This window comes from Trachypithecus francoisi, unplaced genomic scaffold (genome assembly GCF_009764315.1).
Source record: "Trachypithecus francoisi isolate TF-2019V2 unplaced genomic scaffold, Tfra_2.0 Lachesis_group10, whole genome shotgun sequence".
Classification (NCBI taxonomy): Eukaryota; Metazoa; Chordata; class Mammalia; order Primates; family Cercopithecidae; genus Trachypithecus; species Trachypithecus francoisi.
The window spans coordinates 128,200,115-128,212,526 of record NW_022681455.1 but is presented as its reverse complement, the minus strand read 5'-3'; the positions used below and the strand labels follow the sequence as shown (position 1 = coordinate 128,212,526).

General features: G+C 51.3%; 1 protein-coding gene across 6 annotated transcripts in view; it reads left to right on the top strand.

Annotated features, from left to right (window-relative positions):
• The window catches only part of ZCCHC14 (zinc finger CCHC-type containing 14), an 88,188-nt gene that overhangs the window by 67,752 nt on the left and 8,024 nt on the right, over positions 1 to 12,412 (top strand). For 5 of the 6 annotated variants that reach the window (XR_004439037.1, XM_033219258.1, XM_033219260.1 and 2 more), the window contains exons 4-10: positions 1,466 to 1,537; positions 4,645 to 4,754; positions 5,470 to 5,564; positions 6,594 to 6,648; positions 7,742 to 8,024; positions 10,664 to 10,755; positions 11,421 to 11,548. Coding sequence is in view for 5 of the 6 variants with exons in the window: in XM_033219258.1 (XP_033075149.1) it covers positions 1,466 to 1,537; positions 4,645 to 4,754; positions 5,470 to 5,564; positions 6,594 to 6,648; positions 7,742 to 8,024; positions 10,664 to 10,755; positions 11,421 to 11,548 (835 nt within the window). In the remaining variant the exon portion in view is untranslated. The remainder of the gene's footprint in view (positions 1 to 1,465; positions 1,538 to 4,644; positions 4,755 to 5,469; positions 5,565 to 6,593; positions 6,649 to 7,741; positions 8,025 to 10,663; positions 10,756 to 11,420; positions 11,549 to 12,412) is intronic. The other variant, XM_033219259.1, reaches the window with a different exon arrangement.

Sequence of the window (12,412 nt, the reverse complement as noted above, 5' to 3'; positions counted from 1 at the left end):
ACCTCAGGTGATCCGCTCGCCTCAGCCTCCCTAAGTGCTGGGATTACGGGCATGAGCCACTGCGCCTGGCCTCAAGCATTTTCATTTTAGGTGTGGAAGATTCTGGGTGGCAAGGTGTACACCTTGCAGCCGTTAGTTCCAAGGACGCTGGTGCTTACCTTGATGAATTCTGGTAGGCACTGGGGTTCCGGTGAAGAAGAGCTGGCCCTTCCCTCAGCTGGCCTGTGTGTTGTGAGAGCATGTTGAAACAGACCCAGGAGTGACCGCTGCGTGATGTGTAGAGACTGGCCTGAGTTTCAGCAGACAGGAGGGTGGACGCCTCGGGCTGGACAGGCTGGACTCCGCCCGTGGGTGTGGGTGAGGGAGCAGAGGTGGTTTGGGTGCCTGTGAGCTCTCTTTGCTCTAAATCATTGTTAATACAACATTTTCTTGTTTATAATATATTTGGTCATTTTATTTGCCGACTTGAAATCCCCTGGCTTCTTGTGGACTTGAGTACAGTTTGCATTTGGTGCTTGTCCCTTCCTGACCTGGCCTCCTCCCTGTCATCTCAAGCCATCCCCTCTGTCCATCTCATTCCTGTAGCTAACTTCTTACTTGCCTTTCAAAAGTCAACCCAAGCTCTTCTCCATGCAGAAACTCCCTCTAATGTGCAGAAAGTACGCTCTCCTTCCCCCTCAGCCGGCTTTAGTGAGCACCTCATGTGACGACCATTGTGATAGCGGGGGAAAGCGGAGCAAAAAGACACCGCCCCTTCCCCACGGGAGCTTCGCGTACATCTGGGCAGCCATGCGGTGACACTGCCCGCTGCCGCATGCTGGGAAGGAAAGCAGATGCTCATGGGGCTGGGCACACCAGACGTTGCAGAACCTCCTCCAGAAAGCCCTTTTCACTGCTCTTCCCTGGACCCCTCCTCTGCTGCCCTAGTGATCACTGCCCTGTCCTGTTGCTGTCAATGGGCTCATACTGCCCCCACAGCTCTGCAGTGTCCGGAGAGCAGGGCCTGGGCTCACTGTGTGCCCACAGCACCTGGGCGCACCACGGCCCTTATTGCTGGTTGAAGGGCTGCTCCCTGGGAATGCGTTGGTCCTGCATCTGAGGCACATAGGCTCACCTAAGAGGAGGAGGTCCCCTGAGGAAGGAAGTTGCACAGGGCACACACAAGCAATTATAATTGTCAGGGATTTTCTGGAACTTACAGGAGGCAGCTGTAGACCCCACTGGAGTAATTTGGTGATATCTGAATATTTGCACAAAACAAGTTAAACTTTAGAGGGTCTGGAGCTATGGAACTGTTCTTTTTGTAACAAGTCAAGGGATGCTTAGGTGCTTCCCACAGCAGGTGTGCAGCCCACTGGACTCAGCTGCCGACTGAACCTGTGCCCCAGTCGTACTAGGACACGTGTGCTGGGAACTAAGTATGTGGCGTCTGTTTCTAAGGTTGGTTTGTTTGTTTGTTTTTAAGGTCTTATGGTCTGATTCTTCAATCACATCAGTAACCAAATCTTCCTCTGAAGTGACTGAATTTATTTCAAAGGTAAGGTAATCACGGGCTCTTAAAAAATTAAAAGAATCACCTTCCCCAGTGGCTGATGATACGACGGAGTAATTTCAGAGGCCATGGCCTTCAGCTAGCGAGCGAGCATGCGCAGGGTGGGGCCTCCTGCCCAGCCACAGTGGAGTCCCAGGCCCGCTGCTAACATGAGTGTGGCCACAAGCACCGGATCGTGACCCCGCGGATCCCTCCTTCAGTTGTTGAGACTGAGGTGACGCTGAGAGATGTGCCAGGCGTGAGTGACTGATGAGGACATTTGGTTTCTTTTGTTACTTTTCAGCCCCCCAGGTTTCCTTGGCAAAGGCTGGGGGACAGAGGCACACTCAGGTGGCTGAGTGGGTACAGACTTCACCTAGTTCTACCTTTGTCTGTTTTGTTCTTCTCTTTTCTCTTTTCTTTTCTTCTTTTCCTTTTTTCTTTTTTTTTTTTTTGAAACCGGATCTTGCTCTCTGGCCCAGGCTGGGTTGTGGTGGTGCCATCACAGCTCACGGCAGCCTTGACCTCCTGGGGCTCAAGTGATCCTCCCACCTCAGCCTCCCCAGTAGCTGAGACCACAGGTGTACACCACCTTTATCTTTACAAATATCTGGTTCAGCAGATACCATTTGAGCAAAAAGTTCCACTACTAAATAAATGCATCTTTGCCTACATAAGCATGTGTACACACAGATGTAACTGCACACATGTTTAGGGCCCACTAGCCTGTGCTGTAGCGTGAACCATTGTCTCAGCCAGAGTGATGCATCTCAGGCATCACCTTTGTGAATGGGATAACATATGTAAATGTTTCCAAAGACAGTTACGTTTTCATTATAAAGCCAAGGGCCTCATCCTGCAGGAGACTGTGGAGTGAGGATGATGTCTGATTACATTTATCTTTTTGGCCTCTCAGGCATTGAAGAACATGACAGTGCCACACCTTCAGGGGTACCACACCCCCCGGGAATCTGCTTTTCCTTCTGTAGTGTTTCAAATACTAAACTTCCTCTCCTCTGTGCGTAGTTTCTCCTTTTGTTAAACACAGCTTCTCTGGACTCCACTCATGCTAGCTGGAACCTTGACCTCTCATTGGGCTTTTGTCTCAGTGGTTTTTTTTTTTCTTTTGAGATGGAGTCGCACTCTGTTGTCCAGACTGGAGTGCAGTGGTGCGATCTCGGCTCACTGCAGCCTCCACCTCCCGGGTTCTAGCAGTTCTCCTGCCTTAGTCTCCTGAGTCGCTGGGATCACAGGCGCACACCACCATGCCCAGCTAATTTTTTTTTTTTTTTTTTTTTTTTTAGTAGAGACAGAGTTTCACCATGTTGGCCAGGTTGGTCTCGAACTCCTGACCTCAGGTGATCTGGCCTCCTTGGCCTTCCAGAGTGCTGGGATTACAGGCGTGAGGCCCCGCGCCTGGCCTAGTTTTGGAACATTCGTATCCATTTTCTCCTCAAGCATTTCTTCTGCTGCATCCTCCTCTCTCCTGGACTCAGGCTGCACAAGCCTCAGACCCCTACTGCTGCCGCCCCACCGTTCTCCCACGCTTGTGCGTTTCTGTGTGTGCGTCTGGGTGGTTCCTGTGCCCGTTTCCACGCCAGCGGATTCCCTCAGCTCTGCCTAGGGTGCTGCGGAGCCTGTCCGTGTACTCAAGTCCTCATTTCTGCTGCCAGAGGTTTCTTTTGTGTTTTTCCTCCTAGGTTTTCCATTTGGCGTGTTTATGAAGTTTCCATCTCTCTGCTGAAGTTCCCATTTGTTCGTGCATGTTGTCATTTTCACTAGTTCCTTTAGTACGTCCGTCATAGCTGTTTAAAGTCCCTGTCACATAGGTCCCACTTCTGACTTATTTCTGAATCTGGTTCTAATGATTGCTTATCTCTTGACAATAGTTTTTTTTCCCCCTTTATTAATTTTTTTTTGGTATTGTCTTACAAATGTTGACCGAATGTCAGACGTGTTTAGATGACCGTGGAGCCGGAGGAGAGTGATATTCATGCCTGGAAAGGGTCAACACCTCTTCTGCCAGGCTCTTAGTGGGGTCCTGTAGGCCATCTGGGCAGGACGGAGCTGGCGCTGGGCTCTCCTGCTGTCACGGTGACCTGCGGGGCCTCTGCAGTAGAGGCAGCTGCGGCCTGAGCCTGGAGGCTCTTCTCCAGTATTTTGCTTCACTCCCAGCTTTCAGCCGTCCCTGCAGGCCGGTGGCACACAGCAGGGCACTCTCTACCATCTTGACCCCTTTTCGGGGGTAGACCGCTGCTGCTTGTTTGCTGCCTGGTGCTGGGCTTGTGGGAGCAAGGGCCTTCTCCACTCTCACAGCCCAGCCTGATCCTGGGCAGGCCTTTGTGCCTGGGCTTCGGGGCGGCACTTCCTCAGCACTTTGCCCTCCCCAGCGGGAGCTGACCTCCTCCAGTGCCAGAGCACTTTTGCTTTTCCCCTTCATCCAGGAGCAGCGGGTCTTGTGACTGGTGGCAGAGGAAGGGAAGTATTGCCCTTGCCCCACTCTTAAAAACTGGGGCTTTTGTTTGGGCTCTGGGGCCAGGAGCAATTTTTGTCTGTTCTGCCACGTCTGAAGGGCTTTGCCTCAGATCCAGAGAGTGGTCCCGGGAATTGCACAAGGCCCGGTGCCTGGTCCCCAGGTGCCAGTGATGGGGCTCTCTCTGGCTTCTTCTGCGGAAAAGAACTTGGGAAAAAGGGCCCACTTGCCCCACCTGGGGCTCCAGCATTTCTGTTGGTCACATCGGCCTGTGGCAGTGTGTCCGTCCGAGCCTGTCTCTCCAGGCCTGCTGGTGTAGCAGGCCCCTGGCTTCTCATGGGGGCAGGTCCCATTTGAAGTTAAGTTGACCTGGTGGCCCCACAACTGTCAGATGAGCTCAAGGAATGTTGTGATTGTGCAGACTGTGAAGCTTTTCCTGATGTCACTGTGAGAGCGATGTTCTTTTGTGGCTTTCTACACCCTATGTGGATGTGGGCCCCAGAATAGCTCTGACGGTAGGTGTAAATCATATCAGACCAGCAGGCGGCACCATGGAGCACCTGCCCCAGGTTTTCCTGCAGTAGCGGAACTCTGTCGGATGGATCTGGACACACCTCCTCTGCCTTGTCCTCTCTTTCAGCTGTCTCAGCTCTACCCTGAAGAGAACTTGGAGAAACTCATTCCTTGCTTAGCTGGTCCGGATGCATTTTATGTGGAGCGAAACCACGTGGATCTGGACTCAGGCCTGAGGTGAGGCTCTTACCAGGTGCCCAGCGTGTCCATAGCGGGCAGGGACAGGCTGGTCCCGTGGTCAATGTCATAGTCCTCCAAGGAGCTCTGGGAGGACGTGTGGCCACCTGGACCTGGGTCTCTACTTGGCCTCTAGGGATTTCCATTAGTTATGGAGGATTCCGGAGCCCTCAGTAAGCTAAGGGTGTTTCTGAGTGTATGAGGAAGGGAATTCCGGGGTGGGTCCCACCACTTCGTGGGCTTTGGCAGTCCTGTGAAATAATCATGGGTGCTATTTCCATCCTGTAGTCCAAGGTTGAGACTATTCCCAGATAAAATTGGCGTCTCTTAAACAGTTTCTCTGGACCCTCAATTGTGTCTTGGTTCACGTGGCACACACAGTAACATGGCCTACCGGTTCCGTAAACGTGCTGCTGCCGGTGCCCTGGGGACCAGTGTCCAAGCCCCTTTCTGGCTGATGGTGGGTGGCAGTGATCTCGTGTCACAGGGCATGACTCCTGTCGTCGGCCTTGGTGACCATGGATGCAGCATGGAGGGGAAGGGCTTGAAGAAGGAGTGGCAATCAGGCAAGAACTCAGTTGACTTAAAGCAGGAAGAATATGAGGCTGTGGCACTTCTGGGTTTTTTCTCTTGATTAAAAATTAAATTTTTTTCTTTCACTGTGTCAGCAGGAATGCCGTTTTCATGCTGATAAGACCACTTGTTTGCTTCTTAGGTACCTGGCCTCTTTACCTTCTCACGTGTTGAAAAATGACCATGTCAGGAGGTTTCTCAGCACTTCCTCTCCCCCCCAGCAGCTTCAGAGTCCAAGTGAGTTTATAAAATATGATTAAATAAAACAATTTTTTTTTTGAGACGGAGTCTTGCTCTCTCACCCAGGCTGGAGTGCAGTGGCGCAATCTCGGCTTACTGCAAGCTCCACCTTCCGGGTTCATGCCATCCTCCTGCCTCAGCTTCCCAAGTAGCGGGGACTACAGGTGCACGCTGCCACACCCAGCTAATTTTTTGTAGTTTTAGTAGAGACGGGGTTTCACGGTGTTAGCCAGGATGGTCTTGATCTCCTGACCTTGTGATCCACCCGCCTCGTCCTCCCAAAGTGCTGGGATTACAGACGTGAGCCACCACGCCGGGCCAATTAAATAAAAATTTTTTAAAAATCAACAAAAAAACGGCTGGGCGCGGTGGCTCATGCTTGTAATTCCAGCACTTTGGGAGGCTGAGGCAGGTGGATCACCTGATGTTGGGAGTTCAAGACCAGCCTGACCAACATGGAGAAACCCTGTCTCTAGTAAAAATACAAAATTAGGCTGGGCGCGGTGGCTCACGCCTGTAATGCCAGCACTTTGGGAGGCTGAAGCAGGTGGATCACAAGGTCAGGAGTTCAAGAGCAGCCTGGCCAATATGGTGAAACCCCGTGTCTACTAAAAATACAAAAAAATTAGCTGGACGTGGTGATGCATGCCTGTAGTCCCAGCTACTCGGGAGGCTGAGGCAGAAGAATCACTTGAACCCAGGAGGTGGAGGTTTTCCATGAGCTGAGGTCACGCCAACTGCACTCCAGCCTGGGTGACAGAGCAAGACTCCGTCTCCAAAATAAAATTTAAAAAAATACAAAATTAGCCAGACGTGGTGGCGGGTGCCTGTAATCCCAGCTACTCGGGAGGCTGAGGCAGGAGAATCACTTGAACCCCGGAGACAGAGGTTGCGGTGAGCTGAGATCACATCATTGCACTACAGCCTGGGCAACAAGAGCAAATCACTGTCTCAAAAAAATAATAAAATAAAACAAATATTTTCATTGTCTATAAATTTTAATGGTATTTATTTTTAAATTTATAGGTCCTGGCAACCCCTCCCTTTCTAAAGTAGGTACCGTGATGGGCGTGTCTGGAAGGTGAGAAATCTATGTAACCAGCACATTTCAAATAAGCATTTTACGAGGTTTACTTTGAGTTCTGTGTAAAGTTATTTCTAGAATTAAGTCATGCTCAAGTTGAGTCTTGGATGATATTGAGAAGAATTGGGTAGAGATGATTCAATTTACGATTTCCAAAAAAAAGAGTTCTCTGAGCCACTGGAATCAGAATTCTCAGGGACTCCTCCCCAGTGCAAGGTCCTGGGCCCCATCCCAGACCTAGGAAACCAGAATTTCCTAGAACCTGGCTGTGAGAAGCCTGCTCCCGGAAGCATAGGGTCATGTTCCTGAGGAGCGTCCTCTGTCAGCACGGGCCCTGGGGGCTGTAGTCGCATGCCGGCAACACAGAGGCTCCCCATCGTCACTGACAGGTGGGCTGTCACAGATAGGCGCACACACACCCCCAAAAGGGAGTCTCGTGGAGGTGTAGTCTGGGTGCAAGGTCTTGAGGAGCAGACTGGCATCCTCCTGGTGTCGGGGTGGTTACGGTAAGCGCCCAGTCGGCGGGTGTGACTTCGCAGTTAAGGAGCAAGGCTGGAGTGGAGTGCTGGTCACGCCTTCTAGCTGTCTACGTTTTACTCTTCTAAGAAAATTGTATTTGAATATTAAAGATTTAGTAGTCTATTTTGATTTATGATTTATCAGTGTCATTCTGTGACTCAGAAGTAACACAAATACTGGAGTAGCATGTTTTTAAAAAATACAAGTAACAGAAACTTAGCAGCTAAACCAGAAGTCTGGTGATGACAGATACATACACATACATAATACACGTGTGTGCAAACAAGTAGATTGATACTCCTCAGCACAGGCAGAGGCCTATGTGTGTATCTGCACAGCTGCCTGTATGCACACCTGTGCACAGGCGTGCACTACAGAAATCTTAGCTGCAGAAAGGTGGTTGGGGAGGGAGGGCAGTCATAGCACACCAGTGTCTGCAGTTCAGGGTGGCCTGTGACAGCAGGGCAGGCCAAGAGGCAGAGGCTGGCACAGAAAGGCCTAGAAGTGAGGTCTTTGGTGGAGTCTGTGTTTGTGGAAGCAGCCACAGTCTCTCTGTGCCCCTATCCCACAGGCCTGTGTGTGGAGTGGCTGGTATCCCGTCCTCGCAGAGCGGAGCCCAGCACCACGGGCAGCACCCGGCTGGCTCAGCCACCCCCTTGCCCCACTGCTCCCATGCGGGCAGCGCGGGCTCAGCCCTGGCCTACCGGACCCAGATGGACACATCGCCTGCCATCCTCATGCCTTCCAGTCTGCAGACCCCTCAGACCCAGGAGCAGAACGGGATTCTAGACTGGCTTAGAAAACTGCGTTTGCACAAGTATTACCCGGTCTTTAAGCAGCTCTCCATGGAGAAGGTATGCCTGGCTGGCCATACAGATTCTTTTCTCAAGACCTCCCTGGGGGAATTGAGTTTCCAAAACCAACACAAGGTGGAAGAAGTAGGGAGGCCGGGCACGCCGCCTGTTCTTACAGGACAGTGAGTGAGTGAGTGAGCTTTGCAGAGGCCGCCTGCAGCTCAGCCACCGCCTGTTCTTACAGGACAGTGAGCGAGTGAGCTTTGCAGAGGCCGCCTGCAGCTCAGCCACCGCCTGTTCTTACAGGACAGTGAGTGAGTGAGTGAGCTTTGCAGAGGCCGCCTGCAGCTCAGCCACCGCCTGTTCTTACAGGACAGTGAGTGAGTGAGCTCTGCAGAGGCCGCCTGCAGCTCAGCCACCGCCTGTTCTTACAGGACAGTGAGTGAGTGAGCTTTGCAGAGGCCGCCTGCAGCTGCAGCCACCGCCTGTTCTTACAGGACAGTGAGTGAGTGAGCTTTGCAGGGGCCGCCTGCAGCTCAGCCACCGCCTGTTCTTACAGGGACAGTGAGCGAGTGAGCTTTGCAGAGGCCGCCTGCAGCTCAGCCACCGCCTGTTCTTACAGGACAGTGAGCGAGTGAGCTTTGCAGAGGCCGCCTGCAGCTCAGCCACCGCCTGTTCTTACAGGACAGTGAGTGAGTGAGCTTTGCAGAGGCCGCCTGCAGCTCAGCCACCGCCTGTTCTTACAGGACAGTGAGTGAGCTTTGCAGAGGCCGCCTGCAGCTGCAGCCACCGCCTGTTCTTACAGGGACAGTGAGTGGGCTCTGCAGGGGCCGCCTGCAGCTGCAGCCAGCCAAACAGGACATGTTGTAAACAGACAGCTTTTCTAGATGCTTCCAGTTCACAAACTAGATGCTCTGCGTGACATGAGGGACAGTCCATCCCCAGAGCTCTGCTGTGGACAGAAATCCTGACCTCTGGCACGGTGCCCCTCTTAGACATCTTTTGGCATAGCTGGCGCAGACGCTGTGGCGGGCCAGATCTAGAGGAATGGCTGCATTTACATCTTCCAAGCAGTCATACCTAGAGAATTCTTATGAGGAACATGTTTTCACTGTTAAAAAAATTCTGAGATTTCTTAAGTCTTGATGTCACTGATAAACTAGATTAAACCCATTCAAGAACTCTGTGCTCCCTCTGCTGGGCAAACTGGCTTGGTGGCTTTTATCTATGTAAAAATTTCATTTCTCGAAAAATCTACAATTGAACCTAGAAATCAAGCTTTTACTACATAGTTAAATCCAAATTGTAAGTATATTTGTAATACCCTCTGTTTAGGGTTTGTGAATCTTTTTTTTTTTTTTTTTTTTTTTTTTTTTTGGAGATGGAGTCTCGCACTGTCACCCAGGCTGGAGTACAATGGTGTGATCTCGGCTCCCTGCCACCTCCACCTCCTGGGTTCAAGCGATTCTCCTGCCTCAGCCTCCTGAGTAGCTGGGATTACAGGTGTCCGCCACCACACCTGGCTAATATTTTATATTTTTAGTAGAAACGGGGTTTCACTATGTTGACCAGGCTAGTCTCAAACTCCTGACTCATAATCCCCTGCCTCAGTCTCCCACAGTGCTGGGATTACAGGCATGAGCCACCGTGCCTGGCCAAGGATTTGTGAATCTTAAAAAGCAGAGATTTTACTAACCTTGTTCATAATTAGTTTTAAATGTTTTATTCTTATGTTTGCATTGAGATGGCCTAAATCACAAATCGTGTTAGGAAATAACATGAAAAGTAGAGGCTGGTGTGTTTGTGTAGCACTAGCCTGCACAATGGAGTAGCCACACAACCATTCAGTGTGGATGGTATCTGCTTTTCTGGATCACTTGCTACCTGGCAAAGTTGCTATCATCCCTGGCCGGGCGTGGTGGCTCACGCCTGTAATCCCGGCACTTTGGGAGCCCAAGGCAGGTGGATCATCTCAGTTCAGGAGTTCAAGACAAGCCTGGCCAACATGGTGAAACCCCGTCTCTACTAAAAATACAAAAATTAGCCGGATATGGTGGCGGGTGCCTGTAACCCCAGCTACTCGGGAGGCTGAGGCAGAGAATTGCTTGAACCCGGGAGGCGGAGGTTGCAGTGAGCCGAGATCGCACCACTGCACTCCAGCCTGGGTGACAGAGTGAGACTCCGTCTCAAAAAAAAAAACCATCCCGCAGAGGTTGGTGAGTTCTGAAGGGACTGCATTATGATGGGGCTGTCCTGGGGAGGGGGGGTGGCGCGCTATCATAACTCGCATCTCCATGGCGGTTGAAACTGCGATTATGTGAGATGTTTTCTTTACTCACCTGCCCCAAAGCATGTACCTGCTGGTATTTACTCACAGAGCAGAGGGCAAGTGGGTGCCTTTGGCGGAGCCAGCAGCCTGTGAGGTGGTGCACCCATCTACACGGCCTGCACACAAGGTGCCTTAGAGGGGCTGGGGACACTCTTGCTCAGAACCATGTCTTGGAGTTGAACCGTTGACACCAAGTCATTTAGCAAGTAAATGGTCTAGGATTCCCCAGCCTGTGCCTGCCGAGTTCGGCTGGGTCTGTTTGCATATATCCCAGAGGTAGAATAAATGTACTGAATTCAACTCCAAGTTCTTTGTTCTCAGAGTCCTACTTACGTCTCAGTAACTTTGTAATTTGTTTTTTCTGTGAAAGTTTTTGAGCCTTACTGAAGAAGATCTGAATAAATTTGAGTCTCTCACCATGGGGGCAAAGAAGAAGCTCAAGACCCAGCTGGAGCTGGAGAAGTGAGTGCGAAGTGGGTTTTGGAACCTGCATTTATTTCCATTTCTCACGGGCCAAATGGAGTGCTAGGGCTTCCTGTGCTAAATACCAGTGATTGGATTACTTTCTCTTGCTGATCCAGTCCTTAGTCACGCTTTTATTTATTTCATTTGTTTTATTTATTTTTTTTTTGAGATGGAGTCTCGCTCTGTCGTGCCCAGGCTGGAGTGGGGTGGTGCAATCTTGGCTTACTGCAACCTCTGCCTCTCAGGTTCAAGCGATTCTCTTGCCTCAGTCTCCCCAGTAGCTGGGATTACAGGCACATGCCACCACGCCCAGCTAATTTTTTGTATTTTTAGTAGAGACAGGGTTTTACCATATTGGCCAGGCTGATCTCGAACTCCCGACCTCAGGTGATCTGCCCATCTCGGCCTCCCAAAGTGCTGGGATTACAGGCATGAGCCACTGCGCCCAGCCTAGTCATGCTTTTAAAGTTCTACAAATGTGTCTTCGGTTTGACAGGAAAGGACCTTTATAGTAAATTTGACCAATCAGAATGATTTCCTTCCTTGCCTTGATGATCTGGAGGGAATTGCCCTGTGGTGTGGAGTAGGCCTGTCTCGAAGCTGCGTGTGAAGCAGCACTGGGAGGCAGTGCTCACTTGTTCCTGTGCTTGATTATTTCACAGGGAGAAGTCAGAGAGACGGTGTCTGAACCCCTCGGCGCCGTCGCTGGTCACCAGCAGTGGTGTGGCTCGAGTGCCCCCCACCAGCCACGTTGGGCCCGTGCAGTCGGGGCGGGGCAGCCATGCAGCAGGTGAACAAGGGTGTGCTGGGCAGATGGGTTACTCACACACAGGGAGGGCCGGTGTGCCGGGCAGGTGGGTTACTCACACACAGAGAGGGCCTTGTGTTCTTTGTGATCATTAAACTTCAAATCACACCTGTTTGACTTTTACATTTGTAAATCTTTATACTCATTTTCTATTATTTTAACTATTATAGTCTCTGCCATAAGAAAATCGAAGGGACAGTTGGCTTAGGAGCTAGAGGGCAGTCACCTCTCTGAAGTTGCTTGGGCAAAAGGATCAGGTCCAGAAACTGCCACAGTGAGAGCGAGTGTGTAGGGGTGAGCAGAAATGAGATGGGAGTAGCCTGCCTCCCTCCCCAGGACTGGTGCCCAGAGGCCACGTTTAAGTCAGTGCTTTTTTTTTTTTTTTTTTTTTTTGAGGCGGAGTCTCGCTCTGTCGCCCGGACTGGAGTGCAGTGGCCGGATCTCAGCTCACTGCAAGCTCCGCCTCCCGGGTTTATGCCATTCTCCTGCCTCAGCCTCCCGAGTAGCTGGGACTACAGGCGCCCGCCGCCTCGCCCGGCTAGTTTTTGTATTTTTAGTAGAGACGGGGTTTCACCGTGTTCGCCAGGATGGTCTCGATCTCCTGACCTCGTGATCCGCCCGTCTCAGCCTCCCAAAGTGCTGGGATTACAGGCTTGAGCCACCGCGCCCGGCTGTCAGTGCCTTTTATGTTGACCGATCGGTGACATGGTTCTCCATGGACCCTCCTGCTCTGGGGGACCCGCAATCTCCGCAATTTGGTTTTCATCCTCCCCTCTGAGAAAGGGTGGGACACCTGGCGCGCTTGCTCTGTTGTCTCACGAGAGGAGCCAGGTTTTCTTGACAATA